At 46.3% G+C, this 19646-nt stretch overlaps 1 protein-coding gene across 1 annotated transcript in view; it reads right to left on the minus strand.

Moving 5' to 3' along the window:
- Positions 1-19646, minus strand: part of pappa2 (pappalysin 2) — a 586487-nt gene that overhangs the window by 321329 nt on the left and 245512 nt on the right. The window contains exon 5 of the mRNA XM_070887395.1: positions 10478-10670. Coding sequence (XP_070743496.1) covers positions 10478-10670 — 193 coding nt within the window. The remainder of the gene's footprint in view (positions 1-10477; positions 10671-19646) is intronic.

Raw genomic sequence — 19646 nt, forward strand, 5'->3', positions numbered from 1 at the left:
GAGTGCTGCATATGGTCTTCATACAATATGTTAAGATTCGCACAACCCATGCTACACCAGTGCCAAAGGAATCAGCAACAGATGTTGGCCTACTTCTGGCTAGCTGTGTTCTGAATTTGTAAATCCAAAATAATGCCACTATAAATTCAGCTCCATTCTCCTGAAATGCACTCCTTCAATCCCACCATTTCTGCAGGCCATTCCTGTGCCAGGGTGGAAGCACTACCTTTTTGTTGGGGCCTTTGCACTGAAGCATCGCTTAGATATGGAACTCCGAGTGATGCCAGCCCCAGGAAACGTCACACATTCGACAGGATGCCACCACCCTCCCTTTAATATGATCAAGAATTCTCACTGGAAAACATATCAAGACTCAAGACTTCTGGCCTTTTGTACAATCTGATCCAGTTAACCCTTCCCTTTCCGAGCTTCTCGTGTGATTAGACATCCTTGTCCCTTTAATAGTCTGTTGGTGTGACAAAGGTGTACCTGATACTGATGAAAATATTGCAGAACAAATTGATGACTGGACATTTATTAGCACATCAATCAAATTTGGAGACAGCCATTAGATATTTCCCTCTTACACAAACATACTCCAACAACATTTCCACTCTCAGTACTGACTAAAGTGTCATGTTTGTGGGACACGTATTCAAGCGTAGCATAACATTCTGTGAAATTATGCAAATGTTAGATGGGGACAAAAGATGCAGTCCCATGTCTGGAACTTATGGAGAGAATTATGCTTTTCACACAACTTCCATGATATAAACCATTTCCCTTTCTACCACCGATAGATAACTTTTCTTTGGGGTATTAATAAACATGGCACAACCAATGAGTCCTCATCTCAGCTGCAGCATTGCATCAGTTGGATTCAGGATTATACATCATCCAAGCTGCTGGGATGCTCAAAGGGGAAGAATGGTCTCTCTCTCTCTCTCAATGTTGAGTTTAATCAGTGGAGTTGGGGACTGTCACTCTCTCAATATTGACTAGCTCAGTGGGGTAGTGGTCAGTCACTCTCTCTGACTCCTGGGAATCCCTGGCCAAAGACCATCCTAAGTGAAGGAAGAGCATCCGGGAGGGCGCTGAGCACCTCGAGTCTCGTCGCCGAGAGCATGCAGAAACCAAACGCAGGCAGCGGAAGGAGCGTGCAGACTCACCACCCGCCCTTTCCTTCAACCACTGTCTGTCCCACCTGTGACAGAGACTGTAATTCCCATATTGGATTGTTCAGTCACCTGAGAACTCACTTTTGGAATGGAAGCAAGTTTTCCTCGATTTTGAGGGACTGCCTATGATGATTGGCTCTCTCAGTGGGGTAGTGACCGGTCACTCTCTCAGTATTGGCTTCTTCAGTGGGGTAGTGACCGGTCACTCTCTCAGTATTGGCTCCCTCAGTGGGGTAATGACCGGTCACTCGCTCAGTATTGGCTTCCTCAGTGGGGTAATGACCGGTCACTCGCTCAGTATTGGCTCCCTCAGTGGGGTAATGACCGATCACTCTCTCAGTATTGGCTCCCTTAGTGGGGTAATGACCGGTCACTCGCTCAGTATTGGCTCCATCAGTGGGGTAATGACCGGTCACTCGCTCAGTATTGGCTCCCTCAGTGGGGTAGTGACCGGTCACTCTCTCAGTATTGGCTCCCTCAGTGGGGTAGTGACCGGTCACTCTCTCAGTATTGGCTCCCTCAGTGGGGTAATGACCGGTCACTCGCTCAGTATTGGCTCCCTCAGTGGGGTAATGACCGGTCACTCGCTCAGTATTGGCTAGCTCAGTGGGGTTTTACATTAATAGGACGTGGGGTGGGAAGAAACTGTTGTAGTTGGTGATCCTGTAATAGGTGCTAATGGAAAGCCCATCGCTGGAGAGAGAGGGAGAGAATCATCCAGAAAGGAAAGGGCGGAGTCAGATATAGACTATGTGAAGGTGAGAGATGGGTGGAAATATTCGAAAATTACCTTTGTGACAACTGAAATTCCAACCAGGAGTTAATCCCCTGGAGTTTCCGGTCTTCCGCCATTACTTTATGGGAAGATCAGCAGAAATCCCCTGGAAACTGTGTAAATGTCCGTTTATGCCATCTCTCCAGGGTTTCCGCTGAAAGATATGGCAGGATGATCTGATCAAGGAGTTTAAAATGTTAGAAAGGATTCAACAGTGTAGATACAGAGAAACAATTTCCTCTGGTGGAGGAATTCATAACAAGGGAGCATAATCTTAGCTCGGCTATTCAGGAGTAAAATCAGGAAGCACTTTTTCCCACAAAGGGGAGAGGAAATCTCGAGCTCTCTCCCCGTAAAAGGCTGTAGATGCTGGCGGCAATGGAGCTTTCAAGACTGAGATCAATAAATTTGCGTTAAGGTATCACCAGATATGAAGCTACAATGGGTAAATGGGGTTGAGCGAAAGATCAGCCCTGATGTGGTTGAATGCAGAACAGGCTCGAGGGGCCGAATGATCTACTCCTGTTCCTATGAGATCGGAGAAGCCCTTTCAAAATTCTATCCCGCCATCATCCCAATAATGGCAAATATTTATTGATTAGAGAGAAGGGAAGAACTGTGTTCTGGGCTTTATTTTCAAGGAGCTTACTTCACAAGTCCCTGTGGCAGACTCTGGAGACTGGAAAGCAAGCATCCCAGGGGTTTTCGTTGGTGACAGTTGCCAAAGTATGCTATGGATGCAGTAGGCATCTCAAAGCACTGGAGAAGTACCACCAACGCTGCCTCCACAAAATCCTGCAAATTCAATGGCAGGATAGGCACACCAACGTCAGTGTTCTCTCTCAGGCCAGCATCCCCAGCATCGAGGCACTGACACGCGCTCGATCAGCTCCAATGGGCGGGCCACATTGTCCGCAAGCCCAATACTAGACTCCTGAAACAAGCACTCTACTCTGAGCTACGTCATGACAGGCGAGCCCCAAGAGGGCAGAGAAAACGCTTTGAGGACACCCTCAAAGCCTCCTTGAAAAAAATTTAACCTCCCCACCGACTCTTGGGAATCCATGGACCAGGTCCACTCAAAATGGAGGAGAAGCATCTGAGAAGGCACTGAACACTTCGAGTCTCTTCGCCAGGAGCACGCGGAAGCCAAGTGCAAAGAGCGGAAGGAGCGTACGACAAGTCAAGCACCCCACCCACCTGTCCCTCCAACCACCTGCCCCACCTGTGACAGACACTGTAGATCCCGCATTGGTCTCATCAGTCACCTTAGAACCCATTTTAATGTGGAACCAAGGCTTCCTCGACTCCAGGGGACTGCCTAAGAAGAAGATATTAAATCCAATAGTGCTCGTCACTTATTTAGACTGTGTGCAATGTTTTGTAGTAAAGCCTAATTTTTTTGTAGTATCGGCCAATAATTAGAGTCTCACCTTTGGCTTTTTCATACGATTTCACCACTGACTGCTAAGCAGCTTAACAGTCTGAAAAGAATCAAGCATTTGACCCCTAAACGTTGCCACATTTTTATCGACACAGCATAGCACGAAACAAAAATCTACTTTAACTAACAAGAACCAGAAGATAATGGACCAATGGCTCAGTCAATAGATTCGCCATATAGTGTGGCACTGAGCCCATCCAAAGTCCCAGGTTCATTCCCAGATCCCAATAGATTCGCTGATCTCAGTGAAATGGTAATCAGGGAGTTGTAACTGGTAGTAACCTCAGTCGGGAGAGTTTAAAAGCCAACACAGGGCAGGAGGTGAGGAAAACTTTTCCACAACATCAAGACTAGAACAAAATAACAACTCACCTTCAATAAGGCAACTGAGAGCATGGTGCTGGGCTACAGGGACTGAAAGATACTCGGGAACCTTAAGTGAACCACAGAGGAGGATTTCACATAGGAACATAAGAAATGGGACCAAGAATAGGACCGAGCCTGCTCCGCCATTCAATAAGATCATGGCTGATCTGATCTTGGGCTCAAATCCACTTCCCTGCCCGCTCCCTATAACTCTTCACTCCCTCATCATTGAAAAATCTGTCTATCTCCACCTTAAATATATTCAATGACCCAGCCTCCACAGCTCTCTGGGGCAGAAAATTCCAAAAATTCACGATCCTCTGAGAGAAGAAATTCCTCCTCATCTCCGTTTTAAATGGGCGACCCCTTATTCTGAAACTATGCCCCCCCAGTTCTAGATTCCCCCACGAGGGGAAACATCCTCTCTGCATTGACCCAGTCAAGCCCCCTCAGAATCCTATATGTTTCAATAAGTTCACCTCTCATTCTTCTAAACTCCAATGCGTATAGGCCCAACCTGCTCAACCTTTCTCAGGAATCAACCTCGTGAACCTTCTCTGAACTGCCTCCAATGCAAGTATATCCCTCCTTAAATAAGGAGACCAAAACTGTATGCAGTACTCCAGGTGTGGCCTCACCAATGCCTTGTACAGTTTTATTTAGCCAGGAGATTATGGGGAGATGATTCAGGCCAATCTAAGGTTATTCAGAAGTGAATCCAACAGTTATGTAGAGCAGGCACAGCAAGTCGAGGCTCAGATACAGAGACAGAGACCGATACAGGGACCAGACCAACACACCAGGAGAACTCCCTGCTCCTCTTCAAATAGTGCTGTGGGTTCTTTTGCATCCACATGAGCGGGCAGATGATGCCTCAGTTTAACCTCTCATCCAAGTGATTCCCACTATACATTTTGGTTACTGATAGTCTTATCGCTCCACAGGTGTCCTGACTGGTCGAGACTGCGAACAGCGGAGGCCAGTGTTATTGGTGCAGTTTACTGGTACGGCCATTGGCTCCGGAACCCCGAGATTAGAGATGGAGCAATAATGGCCAGGATTGCTGCTACTAATCGCCGTCCAACAATCCCTGCTGGCAGTGCGCTTGTGGAATTTGAATGAGGACAGGGTTGGGCTCAGCTGTTAAGCCCCGACAGCTGAAGAGCCTTTTGGGTGAGGTATGGTTAGGGTGACCAGTGCCAGCAAGGAGTCAATGTCTTGAGGAGAGATGGGATGTGTATAAAAGTGGCAGAATAAGGAGGGAGGACTCAGAAGAGCAAAGAAACTAACTTCAGTCATTCACTTGATCCTGTTTAATCGCACATTGCTGACTACATATCCGCTGCTATCTCCTGCTTTATGTTTCTCTCTGCAGACTTCGGATTCTACGACTGATATTCATACTGTCCAGCTTACTTTCTATTGACTTTCCGTCGCTCTCTCTTGCTCTTCTTTCTTTCCCAGTTTCTGGCTGTTGTTTTCTCTCCATTCAATCCCGGAAGCGACCAGCATGTTGAAACTCAGGACCTGTTTCCAATTTGCCTTAACCCGTCTGCGCGCTGTGGAGGCAAATTGAAAACAGAAAATGCCCTACAGTAATTTTAAAAAGGAAAATAAACACACACAAAATGATTCCCCCCACCCCTAACCACAGACTTACGTGGTTGATCTGTGAGGCAGCACAGAGAAAAAGGCGGGCGTGGGGGGGTAGGGCGGGGAAACGGCATGTGAATGACACGGGCTTAGATAGAAACCTGACTGACAACCACCATCAAAGAGGATGCTTGGAGAAAGCAGGAGGCGGGGGATTAAGTGTGGGTGTGCTGAGGGGGAGAAAGGGATAATGGCCGAATTGCTACTGTTCCGTGGCAACGGAACAGAATGGGAATTGCTTGCATTAATGCCATGATTGTTTTAAGGCCTGATAGAAAGATCCAGAGAGAAATGACCATGATTGGACACAGCCTTCGTCGCCTCCAGGCCAGATCCAAGATCGTCCCATCCTCTGACATTGAACTAAAGTACACGGATGATGCTTGCATCTGCGCACGTTCAGAGGCTGAACTCCAAGCCATCATTAACATCTTCAATGAGGCGTACGAAAGCACGGGCCTTATACTAAACATTCGTAAGACAAAGGTCCTCCACCAACCTGACCCCGCCACACAGCACTGCCCCCCCAGTCATCAAAATCCATGGCGCGGTCTTGGACAACATGGACCACTTTCCATACCTCGGGAGTAAGCTCCCTGATAGTACAATGAGGTCCAACACCACCTCCAGTGCAGCCTTCGGTTGCCTGGGGAAGAGAGTGTTTGAAGACCAAGACCTCAAATCCGGCACCAAGCTCATGGTCTACAGGGTAGTAGTGATACCCGCCCTCCTGTATGGCTCAGAAACGTGGACTATAAACCAACGCTGTCTCCACTACATCCTGCAAATTCCCTGGGAGGATAGACGCTCCAACATCAGTGTACTCCAACATCAGAGGCCAACATCCCCAGCATCGAAGCACTGACCACACTCGACCAGCTCCGTTGGGCAGGCCACATCGAGCGTTCTACTCGGAACTCCTACATGGCAAGCGAGCCCCAGGTGGGCAAGGAAACGTTTCAAGGACACCTTCAGAGTCTCCTTGACAAAATGCAACATCCCCACCGGCACCTGGGAGTCCCTGGCGAAAGACTGCCCTAAGTGGAGGAAAAGCATCCAGGAGGGCGCTAAGCACCTCGAGTGTCATCGCCGAGAGCATGCAGCGCAGACAGCGGAAGGAGCATGCGGCAAACCAGGCTCTCCAACCACCCTTTCCTTCAACCACTGTCTGTCCCACCTGTGACAGAGACTGTAATTCCCATATTGGACTGTACAGTCACCTGAGAACTCACTTTTAGAGTGGAAGCAAGTCTTCCTCAATTTTGAGGGATTGCCTATGATGATGAATGAGAGAAATGTGGACTCACTAAATACCTCCAGGTGAGCATTAACCCCTTGGCATTTGCTTTGTTTTGCTTGTTGTTCATTGACTGGGTGGCATTGTGCTAATGAGAAACACATCAAATAGATGTGGCTGTATATAGTGTCACCACGATTCCTGGCCAGTACGGAGATGATTGGGTAATTGCCCCGTCAATCACGCCAGGAGATCGCAGTGCTGTCAGTGACTGGGATTGATTTTATGCACATAATTTGTATTCTGTAACTATCCTCCACTCCCTGCATGCTAATGAAGAAATCACTCTGCGTTTATCAGGAGACGTTGCTGTCGTTTCGGTCATGAGTCCTGTATGTTGTAATTCGTAGAGACGCTTTTTAAGCAGACTCTGTTTGTTGAGTAAATGGTGTTTGCTATTAAATGGACTGTTTGCCCCAAGTTCCGGTCTGTAAATCCTTCCTGCCTCCAACACACTGGCTGACGCAGTGGTGCCAATAGACATGCTGATCCTAGACGGAAGGGTGAACCACAGCATAGTGTCAGCCGTGGCTCAGTGGGTAGCACTCGTACCTCTGTGTCAGAAGGTTACGGGTTCAAATCCCACTCCAGACACTTGAGCACATAATCCAGGCTGAATAAGCCGAGGTTCCATCTGCTTTCTCACGTGAACATAAAAAGATCCCATGACACTATTTCGAAGAAGAGCAGGGGAGTTAACCCCAGTATCCTGGCCAATATTTATCCCTCAATCAACATAACAAAAACAGATTATCTGGTAATTATCACCTTGCTGTTTGTGGGACCTTACTTTATGCAAATTGGCTGCTGCATTTTGTACATTACAACAGTGACTATACTCCAAAAAGTACTTAATTGCCTGTAAAGCACATTGGGACATCCTCAGGTCATGAAAGGCGCTATATAAATGCAAGTTTTTCCATTGAACTGCCCCCATCCCTGTCCCAGGCCCTTAATGAACAGAATAGTCAGTTTCTTTGTCTTTTTATGCTCATCATAGAGAGGGAATGTTACTGTTGAGAAACGGAATACTTCAAGTATCAAGCACTCCCAGGTGAATATAGCCTAATTCGACCTCAGAACAGCACTGCCCACCGCACATTTTCACTTCTGGCACCAGTCCCTCTCTTGTGTCTTAGTTTTTGTTAGGTATGGGTACCAAGGGATATGGAGTGAAGGCGGGTGAATGGAGATCAGCCATGATCTAATTGAATGGCGGAGCAGGCTCAAGGGTCTGAATGGCCCCCTCCTGTTCCTATGTCCCTCTGAAAGAGAGCACCACTTTGTGCTGTGGGTGTAGACCCACCACGAGCTGGACTGAGACTGTCCAAATCCATCTCATATAGCACCTGAACAGCCAGCATCCATCAGAATGGACTGGACTCCAAGCTAGATCCTAGAGGTGAAATGGCAGTTACACAGAATATACAGCACATAACCGATCATCTCCCCTCTGGCAAAGATTCAGCTGTTGCACTGCAAATCTTTACAAGGAGATTATTGATTTTTAAGATTTAATTCTCTCCCAATTACTCACCTCTTGCAAAGCAATTCACCCCATGTAAGTATGCATTCAATATGGACTATTCCTCTTTAAAATAAAATATGCAACATTAAATATTTTTCATACTTCTTGTGACGTACCAAATTAGCACGTATTGAGGAAGTTATTGTGAACTTAATTCTGCGAGGGGGCGAGATATTAAGCAACCTGTCAGAGAGCCAGGACCCATAATTCTCCAAGTGCTGAGTTATGTCCACTGGCTTCTCAAAACTGAAGAAAACCGGAAGCAAATCACCCTGCATTCCTATCATCCTCTCCTTCAGAGGCCCACTCAAGCCCAGGAATAGAGAGAGGCCCAGAGTTAGGCTATGCACCCATCATATCAGTACGGTGCTAGAGTGGTGCTGGAGACCCGAACTAGAATAGATCTGTCTTTCAGGGACAATTCTAATCCAAATTACGTAAAGAATGAAAAGCAGTTTCTGCAGATTTCTCTGTGAAAAAGATTCATAGATCTGGCCTCGATTATCAGGATATTGGATTTGGTTGGACCCGAACTACATTAAGTACATCACCCTTGACATGACAGAAATGATTAAAATTCATATATAAATCTATAATTTAAGACTGTGTTGACATCAGGCTCATTAGGGAGGGCATCCCTGTATTGGATCAAGGGTGGTCTTATTAGTGACAGCTTTCCCTGTACTGGGAGGCACCATGAGATCTCTCCAGCAGGTGGGCGGATCAGAGACAAATATCGCTACATCTCATCCACAGGAAAATAAAAGGGTTTTTTTTAAATAGAAATTAAATGGAGCCTGGCATAACCATAGTGATGCCGGAGCCTCTGTCTCCCTACCAGGTGGTGAGCATTTTGAGCCCTAAACTGTTTATCGAAAGCTTGTCATTGATGGGAGAGTTGTGTCAATTCATGAGTTAAGTGTTTGATGGTATAGATCTGCTGTGAGATTTACTGGGTTCCTCAGAGTTGGCTACTTTGAAACCTGGAACTACTGCTGATAAAGTCAGATGACTTTTGTCATCCTTCTGAAGAGATGTAAAACTGAGGTCCCACCTGTCTCTTCAAGTGGATGTTAAAAGATTTCACTATTTGCTATTCCGAGAGTGGAGAGGCAGCCCAGTGCGCTGGTCAATATCACCACAAAGAGAGATTGAGGTAGTCAACTTTGTTGCGCAATTTCAGGGACCAATATCCTGGTCAGAAACTTAACTGGACCAGTCACATAAATACCGTGGCAATAAGAGCAGATCAGAGGCTGGGTATTCTGCGCGAGTGTCTCACCTCCTGACTCTCCAAAGCCTTTCCACCATCTACAAAGCACAAGTCAGGAGTGTGATGGAATACTCTCCACTTGCCTGGATGAGTGCAGCTTCAACAACATTCAAGAAGCTCGACACCATCCAGGACAAAGCAGCCTGCATGATTGGCACCCCATCCACCACCTTCAACAATCACTGCCTCCACCACTGGCACACAGTGGCTGCAGTGTGTACCATCTATAAGATGAACTGGAGCAACTCGCCAAGGCTTCTTCAGCAGCACCTCCTAAACACACGTCCTCTACCACTTAGAAAGATAAGAGCAGCAGGCGAATGGGAACACCACCACCTGCAAGTTCCCCTCCAAGTCACAGACCACCCTGACTTGGAAATATATCGCCATTCCTTCATCGTCACTGGGTCAAAATCTTGGAACTCCCACTACTACAGCACTGCGGGAGTACCTTCACCACACGGACTGCAGTGGTTCAAGAAGGCAGCTCACCGCCACCTTCTCAAGGGCAATTAGGGATGGGCAATAAATGCTGGCCTTGCCAGCGACGCCCGCATCCCAATGAATTTTTTTTTAAAAGATCCCTTGTAAAAAATTTCTGATCTTGCATAAGCTAATGAGGGGGTCTAACACGTGCTTTCGGAGCCTCTGGGAATTTGGGCTGCCCTCAGATTTCCAAGATGTGGATGCGGCCGAGCCGATGACCAACACTGCACTCCGTGATCGGTCTCCATCCCGCTTTCCCTTTCAGACGCTGGTTGACTTTCTCTACATTGTTCGTATTTTCATGGTTTGTTTTTTATTATGCATGGATGTTTTTCTAATCTGGCTGAGTGAATAGTTTCCCAATTGAACAATAGTATGAAACAGCAAGAAATTTTAGGAAACCTTTAGCTGGAAGGGCAGAATTGGACCCACTGGCCCCTTGAGAGAGTTGGCTTTAGGCCTTGTGCAGAATCTCACCTTTCATAAAGCATCCCGCTGATTGGAGGCAGCCAATGAATGGTCACAGAGTCATGGGTCTGTCCGATCACTTCCGGAGCCATTGAAATGGGTGACGGCTTTTTAGAATGGATCCAGCCTTGATACACCAGGTCCAAGTAACAATGCATGCGTGCCACCTGGTTTGGCGTAAACTTATTAGTACAGCTATCATCTGTAAGGAAAGGAAAAAAGATTGTGGAGAGGTAAATATTTTTATTCAAAAAATAATTAAATTGGTGCATAGCACAAAAATAGCAAATCAACAGGAACTCACATTAAAACTGATTAAATCACTTGGAAACCATTTAGGCCTCTTGAAAAACAACTTTTCCCTCATTTCACACGTAGCAGCCCTCTGCTATCTCTTTCAAATGACTAATTGTTATGCTGTATCCGTGATAGGGAAGCTATTTGATCTCGAGAGGTTTAACAGTCGAGTCCAGTCCCATCCTCATCGGACACGATGTTACACAAATGCACTTTTCAGATGAGTGACTGGATATCAGTTGGAGTGGAAATCTTGGTTAATATTTTATCCCTCCCTAGCCTCTGGGTGCACTGACCAATTATATCACCCCTACTGCCATCCTGGCTGAAACAGAGTGCTGTGCCACAGAGAGGAATGGAAGTACACTTTCTATATTAACCCATAGGCAGTTTGCTCTTCCTCCCCCCACTCCCAATCTCAATGGGTAAAGTGTGCCATGCTCTGCAGTACTGAGTTGTATGGAGCCAGAAGGGCCTGGGTTCAATACCTTAAGTCTCTGCCAAGTTAACTGATCACAGCCAGGATAGAGGTGTGAGCACGATAAAAGGCTTCACTGCCTCCATGCTTAGCCCTGGGGATAAAAAAAACAAAAATCGATTGTTCCCACCACTGCTCATTATCCAGTGACTCTTGGTGGAATCTGGCTGCTGGCTCGGCTGCAAGATCCCATCGGTAGACCGGTCTGTCAGCACTCACTATCTCGTCTCGCACGTAAGAAATCACTACTTTGGCAAGAAACGAGACATTTGCTGGCACCCACGGAGACATGAGCCCAGGCAAGGGTCAGCTCCTTCAGGAGAAGAATGGAGGAATAAATTCCCCAGAAGACTGAGTGTGAATAGGATAATGGGGAAAGAAAAAGGAGTTTTTGCTACACCTGCTGAGGCATTCCACTGTCACTTCCAGTCAAGTGGATCGGGAAAATCCTTGGGGCTAGAACCTCCACTTTCTTTGCCTGCTTAACGCCCACTTAACTGCTGAAATGACGTATAACGGCCAGATATCGCCCATTTTGGCACAAAATGGAAACTGATGAGCTTTTTTAGGAGACTTATCGGCGAGTGTAATTTTCCCCATGTGCTTAACGGCGAGAAAAAATATTACCGCCCGCCCACTTTCTTTAGCGGAATCAGCAGAACGGGCGAAATCAACGCCCATAATATCGCCCAGTGTTACTTTCCTCATGAACTTAACGCCGAGATTCAATAATAACCCCCGCGACTGTTTTTTGTCGTAAAGAGCATATTTACCCAAACTAGCGGCCATGGAGATCGGCCACTGTCAATTTCACCACCTCGCACACATATCGCCCAGAATATCGCCTGCTCAAAAACGCCACTGGTGTGGCTGGCATTTGTTAAATCCCACTCTTACGTGAGGACCTGATAATCGGAAAAATTTGCCTGCAAGAGCGCTGATGTAAGTGACAACGCTGACACACTGCTGTGTGTGTACAGCTCAGACATCAATGGTGCCCATTACGTTGGTACTAGTTAAAATTTACGTTGATTGATGTAAAGTTGTATTTAACCCTTTCACGGTAAGGAATCACCAGTGTGTAATGGTCCAACTATCTGAGACAAGGTTATGTTCAATAACAAAAATTTAATACCAACATTGGTCTGAAATCATAAGTGACACAGCCAATAACACCCAATCCTCGCCTACATCCCACTTTTTCCACCATTGACATAAATCACATGTTCAACATGTCCAGCAACACAGAATACAAAGGCAAAGCAGGAGTGTGGTCCCCAGCCCCCATACATTGCAACAAATTGCATACACCCAGATGGAGATATAACACAGCCATCACCTGCGCACATGCACCTCACTTTCCTTCCCCCCTCTCCTTCTTCTCCCACCTCTATCCCTTCCCCTCCTTGCTTCATGGCGCCTGGCCAAGGAACTCCTCAGGCGGTGCATCATTGGAGGGGGATGAAGGCAGATGCATTGGTTGCACAGGTACGGGAGCGGGGGGTGCCAAGGGGGAAACATTCTCTGATGCAGAAGCAAGATCTTGGTCCTTGCTCTCATCGGTCATTCGCAGTGGTGGTGCGGAACCTCGGGGTGGAGTGCCGTGCTCGGGGACCACTCCCTTCCATGTTATATCATATTTGTTGGACAAAAACTGGGTGGCAACTATGTTCTTGGTGCTTAGTAGGCTTTTTGTTACTGGTGAATCTCCGTCGTGCCTCCCACAACAGCTAGACAAGCACACACCACAGCCACATACGCTTTCAGTGCCTCTGAGCTCCCTCTCTCTCTGTCTCCTCTTCTGCGCATGTCATGATGATCCTTGACCTCCTGAATCGTGGGAATCGAGGCTGCAGGGTGACTGGGACAGGTTAGGTGAGTGGGCAAATGCATGGCAGATGCAGTATAATGTGGATAAGTGTGAGGTCATCCATTTTGGTGGCAAAAACAAGAAGGCAGATTATTATCTGAATGATGACAGATTAGTAAAAGGGGAGGTGCAATGAGACCTGGGTGTCATGGTACATCAGTCATTGAAAGTAGGCATGCAGGTACAGCAGGCAGTTAAGAAAGCAAATGGCATGTTGGCCTTCATAGCGAGAGGATTTGAGTATAGGAGCTGAGAGGTCTTGCTGCAGTTGTACAGGGCCTTGGTGAGACCACACCTTGAATATTGTGTACAGTTTTGGTCTCCTAATCTGAGGAAGGACATTCTTGCAATTGAGGGAGTGCAGCGAAGATTCACCAGACTGATTCCCGGGATGGCAGGACTGACATATGAAGAAAGACTGGATCGACTAGGCTTATATTCAGAAGAATGAAAGCGGATCTCATAGAAACATATAAAATTCTGATGGGATTGGATAGGTTAGATGCAGGAAGAATGTTCCCGATGTTGGGGAAATCCAGAACCAGAGGTCACAGTCTAAGGATAAGGGATAAGCCATATAGGACCGAGATGAGGAGAAACTTTTTCACCCAGAGAATTGTGAACCTGTGGAATTCTCTACCACAGAAACTTGTTGAGTCCAGTTCATTGGATATATTCAAAAGGGAGTTATATGTGACCCTGACGGCGAAAGAGATCAGGGGGTATGGAGAGAAGGCAGGAGTGGGGTACTGAAGTTGCACGATCAGCCATGATCATATTGAATGGCGGTGCAGGTTCGAAGGGCCGAATGGCCTACTCCTGCACCTATTTTCTATGTTTCGACGTTACCATGCCATTGCTAAACGCGACCACACTTTACGGCAGGAGGTCAAAATTCGCTACCCGCCCGTTTGATATCGCTTTTTCAAAATGTAAACTTTCAAAAATGTAAATTAGGTGTTTTGACAATGGGCGAGAAGCTGGCAATCTGAAAACCCTTTTTTACCGCCCACGCCGGAAATAACGTTCATTTTTGGGCAATAAGCTCCAACACAAAAATAAAAAAATAAATGTGGTCTCTATTCCCAGAATGGCAATGCTGAAATATGGCATTAATTTTGCCGATGAAATAAGGTCAGCACTGAATGTGGGATTCTGATCAATCAGTTAAATATGGTGTTAATTTATATTTGTTTGGATTCTGTTTAAATATTTCCTAAGTGATAGTGCTTTGATAAAAAATATTTGTTTTTAATATATCCTTAGAATGCATTACTTGCTGTCTCTCCCTTGTTGGTAACTATTGCAGTTGGCTGAGAGTCAGAAAGCTTCTACATTCACAACAGAACCACAATGATCACCAGGCAACAGAGCAACACGGAACATTATAAACCTATTAATTATCTCATAAATGTATGATTTCCTTATAACCATGTTAGTTGGCATACAAACCTAGTATTTATCTCATGTCCAATGCAATCAAGCCCATTCAAGACCACAAGGTTTAAAATAAGCAGTTATGTTTCCCCATTTGATCAATCAGCTTAGGCAGTAAATTGTTTATTGGTATCCTAGTTGGTACATTAAGTATTGTGTTCCTAACACAGATGAGACTGCACACAGGGAGGTTAAAGTAACAGTGACCTCAGTCTTTATTAAGACACTCCAGAGTGAGGAACAGGCCTTAGGAGCCGACTTATATACAGTGCTCCCAAAGGATGCTGGGATCCCTTGGGACTTCAGGGGATGCACTCCCTGGTGGCGGAACATGGGAGTGCATGCTTTACAGATACGTGGTAGAACATGGGAGTGCATGCTTTACAGATACACAGCTTAAGCTTCTGTAAATCCCAATGCAAAAATGTAAGTGCGTCTCTATTTTATTTTGCAATAACTTATTTATTTATTAAATGATTATTTAATGAGCTTCACTTATGCATCGAATTCTGGTAGAGGCAGTGGTTTACAGCAGTGAGCTAAAGTGAAATAAGGTCTCTGACAGAATTCATGAGTCATACAGTGTCAGAGAAAAAGGGCACTTAATAACATGAGGACCAACGTCAGAAGTCGGCACACAAGTCAATGTAGGGCACGGGTACAGTTGGGGCTAAAATCTTCAGTGCCAAAGGGATTGAGGTGCCGTGATGTACTGACAGAATTGAACGCACAAGTCAGTCAAATCATGCTATTTATCTCCACAATTTTATTCCGTTTCAGTCTGCAGTCTTGCTTGCCTCCTTGATTGGAGCCTTTCAATCGAGATGTCAAGCCCATTCTTGGCACAAGAGTAACTCTCCCTGCCATACGGTGCCAAGACATTGTGCCACGATGGAGTTGGGCGGGATGCCTTTGTGGCCATGCCTAGGATTACCTTTAGACTTTGCTGTTACTCTTTAAAGCTTTCTGGCATGCCTTCTATTTGCTTGCCTATGAAGCAGGGCCCCTTAGAATGGACACCACACCCATGTACTGAGAACGGTCATAGTAGTTTGCTGGAAGAGCTTAGTGGTCTGAACTAAGTTATCCGCATTAACTCTCCCTGATAGAGGTAGAGGCTTCGGTTACAGGAACATTGGGCTATGCCAACTGCTTGTGGATAAATGAAACTCGACTGGCCTTCTCAGATGCAATGCAACCATTCATTTCAACTATCTTGCACTCTTTGGGCTAAAGGGAGTTCTGTATTAATAATTTTCCACTCAGTCTGGAAGGAGGCTGTGGGGTCCATGATGGGTTGAGGAAAGAGCACTTCCTTCGAAGCTTTAAGAGGTACCCTCTCTTTGTCAAACCTGGCTAGTCAAACACAAACCAATAAACAGTCTGCAAATAGTTGGGAGAGGATTAAAACAAAAACCCAATGAATCCAAGATGCGTCTGCTTTCATTCGGATCCACAGGGGCATAGTGACCCCACTTGGTGAATTGTGTGTTTGAGATAAGGGATATTAGTGCTGGAGAATGGAACATGTTCCTTTTCGGGCACCCAGACCTGGTATAGTGCAGCTAGATACAGAACAGGTCTCCAGCTGCTCTGTTCCAACAATGTGCCTCAATTCTAACCTTGGAAAACCACCCTGTCTACCATTTTTTAATTCCCCATGTATAGCAGAATACATCTACCATGGTCAATTATTATCCTATCAGCTTCCTCCTAATCATCGGTAAAGTGATGGAAGGAGTTATCAGTAGTGCCATCAAACAGCACTTACTTGCTAATAAGCTCAACGATGCTCAGTTCAGGTTCTGCCTGAATTACTTGGCTTCAAATCTCATCACAGCCTTAATCCAAATATGGGCGCAAGAGCTGAATTGCAACAGTAGCTGCATTAAATATCAAGATAGCATTCCACTGAGTATTGCACCGAGGAATCCTCGCAAAAGTGAGCTTAATGGGGCTGAAAGGGAATGTCTTAAGTCACACTAGACACAAAGGTAAATGATCACAGTTGTTGGAGACCAGTCATCACAACCCCAGTATTTCATTGCAGAAGTTCCTCAGGAAAACATCCTCACCCCAAACCATCTTCAGCTCCTTCATTAATGACTTTTCCTCCATCATAAGTTCAGGAGTGGGACTATTTGATTGTGATCCCAACTTCTCTGCTTACAATGCAGCCCATCCTGGTCTGCAGGATCTGGACAACATGAGCTGTCAAATGGCCGGTAACATTTGTGGCATGTAAGTGCCAGGTAATGATCGTCTCTGACAAGACAACGCCAAACCATCTCCCCTTGACCTGCAATGGCACCACCATCACCACGATCCCCATGAACAACATCATGGAGGTCTCCATAGACCAGAAGGGTTATGGTAGTATAGTGGTTATGTTACTGATTGAGTCATCCAGAGGTTTGGACAAACAATCCAGAGAATGTGAGTTCTAATCTTACCATGGCAGTTCATGAACTTTAAATCAGTTTGAGAAATCTGGAAATAAAAACCTGGTAATAAACGTGGCTATGAAGTTATTGGATTATCTTAAAACCCCGACTGGTTCACTCATTTCCTTTAGAGAAGGAAACCTGCCATCCTTACTCGGCCTGGCCGAAATGTCACTCCAGTCCCACACCAATGCCATTGTCCCTTAACTGCCCTCGCTACTAAGAATAAAGAGGCCTACCATCTTCTCAGGGAAACTGGAGATTGGTAATAAATGCCAACCTCACCAGTGACACTCACATTCACAAGAACGAATGAAAAAAGTAGCTGAACTGGACTGGCCATATCAATACCATAACCACAGCGGCAGGGCAGAGGATGGAACTATGTGATAAATGGTTCACCTCTAGCCCCCCCTCAAAGCCTCTCCATCATTGACAAGGCTCAAGTCAGCAGTGTGATTGAGCATTCACCTGGACCTGTGCAGCCGCAACAATATTTAAGAAGCTCGAACCCTGTCCAAGACAAAGCAATTTGCTTGACTCGCACCCCTGTCACTGGACTCAGTACCCATCCCCTCCACCACCAGCGCACTGCTGCTACAGTGTGTACAATCTGCAAGAAGCACTTCGGCAACTCGCCAAGATTACTTCAACAGCACCTCCCTACCCTGCAATCTATACCACTGAGACAAACAATAGCAGCAATGTTGTGAGAACATCATCACCTCAGAGTATGAACATATGAACAATGACGGACAGGTCAAGACTATCTGGTCCATCAAGCCTGTCCCACAAAATTGCCTTATCTTGTGTATCACAACATAGACACTCCACCCCACCCGAAACCATGTGATCGACTAGAAGAGACAAAAAACAGATTAAAAAACCCAGGCCAATTTGGGAACTTCCTCTCCGACCCATCTAGGCGATCGAAACTAATCCAGGAGATCACTCCGACCATTAAATGCCCTGCAGTACCTACCTTCTATAAGAGGTGATCTCCGCCACAGCCAGAAATAAATCCAGCTATCGCTTGAAGGAATTCAGTGAGTCTGCATCCACCACATGAAATGGCAGCTTGTTCCAGAGGTCGACTATTCGCTGGGAAAAGAACCACCTCCTGATGTCTAACCTAGATCTAGCCCGATACAACTTACATTTGTGATCCCTGGTCCTGCCTAACCTTGCCTACCCCTCCAAATCACACACCATTCTGACTTGACCTATAGGGGTGGATCTTCAGGATTTCTGCGCTCCGTTTTTCGCCCCGGAGTGGCGGCAATGGCGGCTGGCTGGGCAGTCAGCCTCCAGCGCCCTGCAGCGATCCTCGGGTCCGGTTTTGCGGCGGCACGAAGCAGCACCACGCGGAAGAGCTGCGCCGGGTGTGCAATGCCCCTGGTTGTGACACCGCCGCGAGATAGAAACATAGAAACATAGAAAATAGGTGCAGGAGTAGGCCATTCGGCCCTTCTAGCCTGCACCGCCATTCAATGAGTTCATGGCTGAACATGCAACTTCAGTACCCCATTCCTGCTTTCTCACCATACCCCTTGATCCCCCGAGTAGTAAGGACTTCATCCAACTCCTTTTTGAATATATTTAGTGAATTGGCCTCAACAACTTTCTGTGGTAGAGAATTCCACAGGTTCACCACTCTCTGGGTGAAGAAATTCCTCCTCATCTCGGTCCTAAATGGCTTCCCCCTTATCCTTAGACTGTGTCCCCTGGTTCTGGACTTCCCCAACATTGGGAACATTCTTCCTGCATCTAACCTGTCTAACCCCGTCAGAATTTTAAACATTTCTATGAGGTCCCCTCTCATTCTTCTGAACTCCAGTGAATACAAGCCCAGTTGATCCAGTCTTTCTTGATAGGTCAGTCCCGCCATCCCGGGAATCAGTCTGGTGAACCTTCGCTGCACTCCCTCAATAGCAAGAATGTCCTTCCTCAGGTTAGGAGATCAAAACTGTACACAATACTCCAGGTGTGGCCTCACCAAGGCCCTGTACAATTGTAGCAACACCTCCCTGCCCCTGTACTCAAATCCCCTCGCTATGAAGGCCAACATGCCATTTGCTTTCTTAACCGCCTGCTGTACCTGCATGCCAACCTTCAATGACTGATGTACCATGACACCCAGGTCTCTTTGCACCTCCCCTTTTCCTAATCTGTCACCATTCAGATAATAGTCTGTCTCTCTGTTTTTACCACCAAAGTGCAAACCTCACATTTATCCACATTATACTTCATCTGCCATGCATTTTCCCACTCACCTAACCTATCCAAGTCGCTCTGCAGCCTCATAGCATCCTCCTTGCAGCTCACACTGCCACCCAACTTCGTGTCATCCGCAAATTTGGAGATACTACATTTAATCCCCTCGTCTAAATCATTAATGTACAGTGTAAACAGTGTAAACAGCTGGGGCCCCAGCACAGAACCTTGCGGTACCCCACTAGTCACTGCCTGCCATTCTGAAAAGTCCCCATTTACTCCTACTCTTTGCTTCCTGTCTGACAACCAGTTCTCAATCCATGTCAGCACACTACCCCCAATCCCATGTGCTTTAACTTTGCACATTAATCTCTTGTGTGGGACCTTGTCGAAAGCCTTCTGAAAGTCCAAATATACCACATCAACTGGTTCTCCCTT

Source organism: Pristiophorus japonicus, chromosome 8, assembly GCF_044704955.1.
Source record: "Pristiophorus japonicus isolate sPriJap1 chromosome 8, sPriJap1.hap1, whole genome shotgun sequence".
Lineage (NCBI taxonomy): Eukaryota > Metazoa > Chordata > Chondrichthyes > Pristiophoridae > Pristiophorus > Pristiophorus japonicus.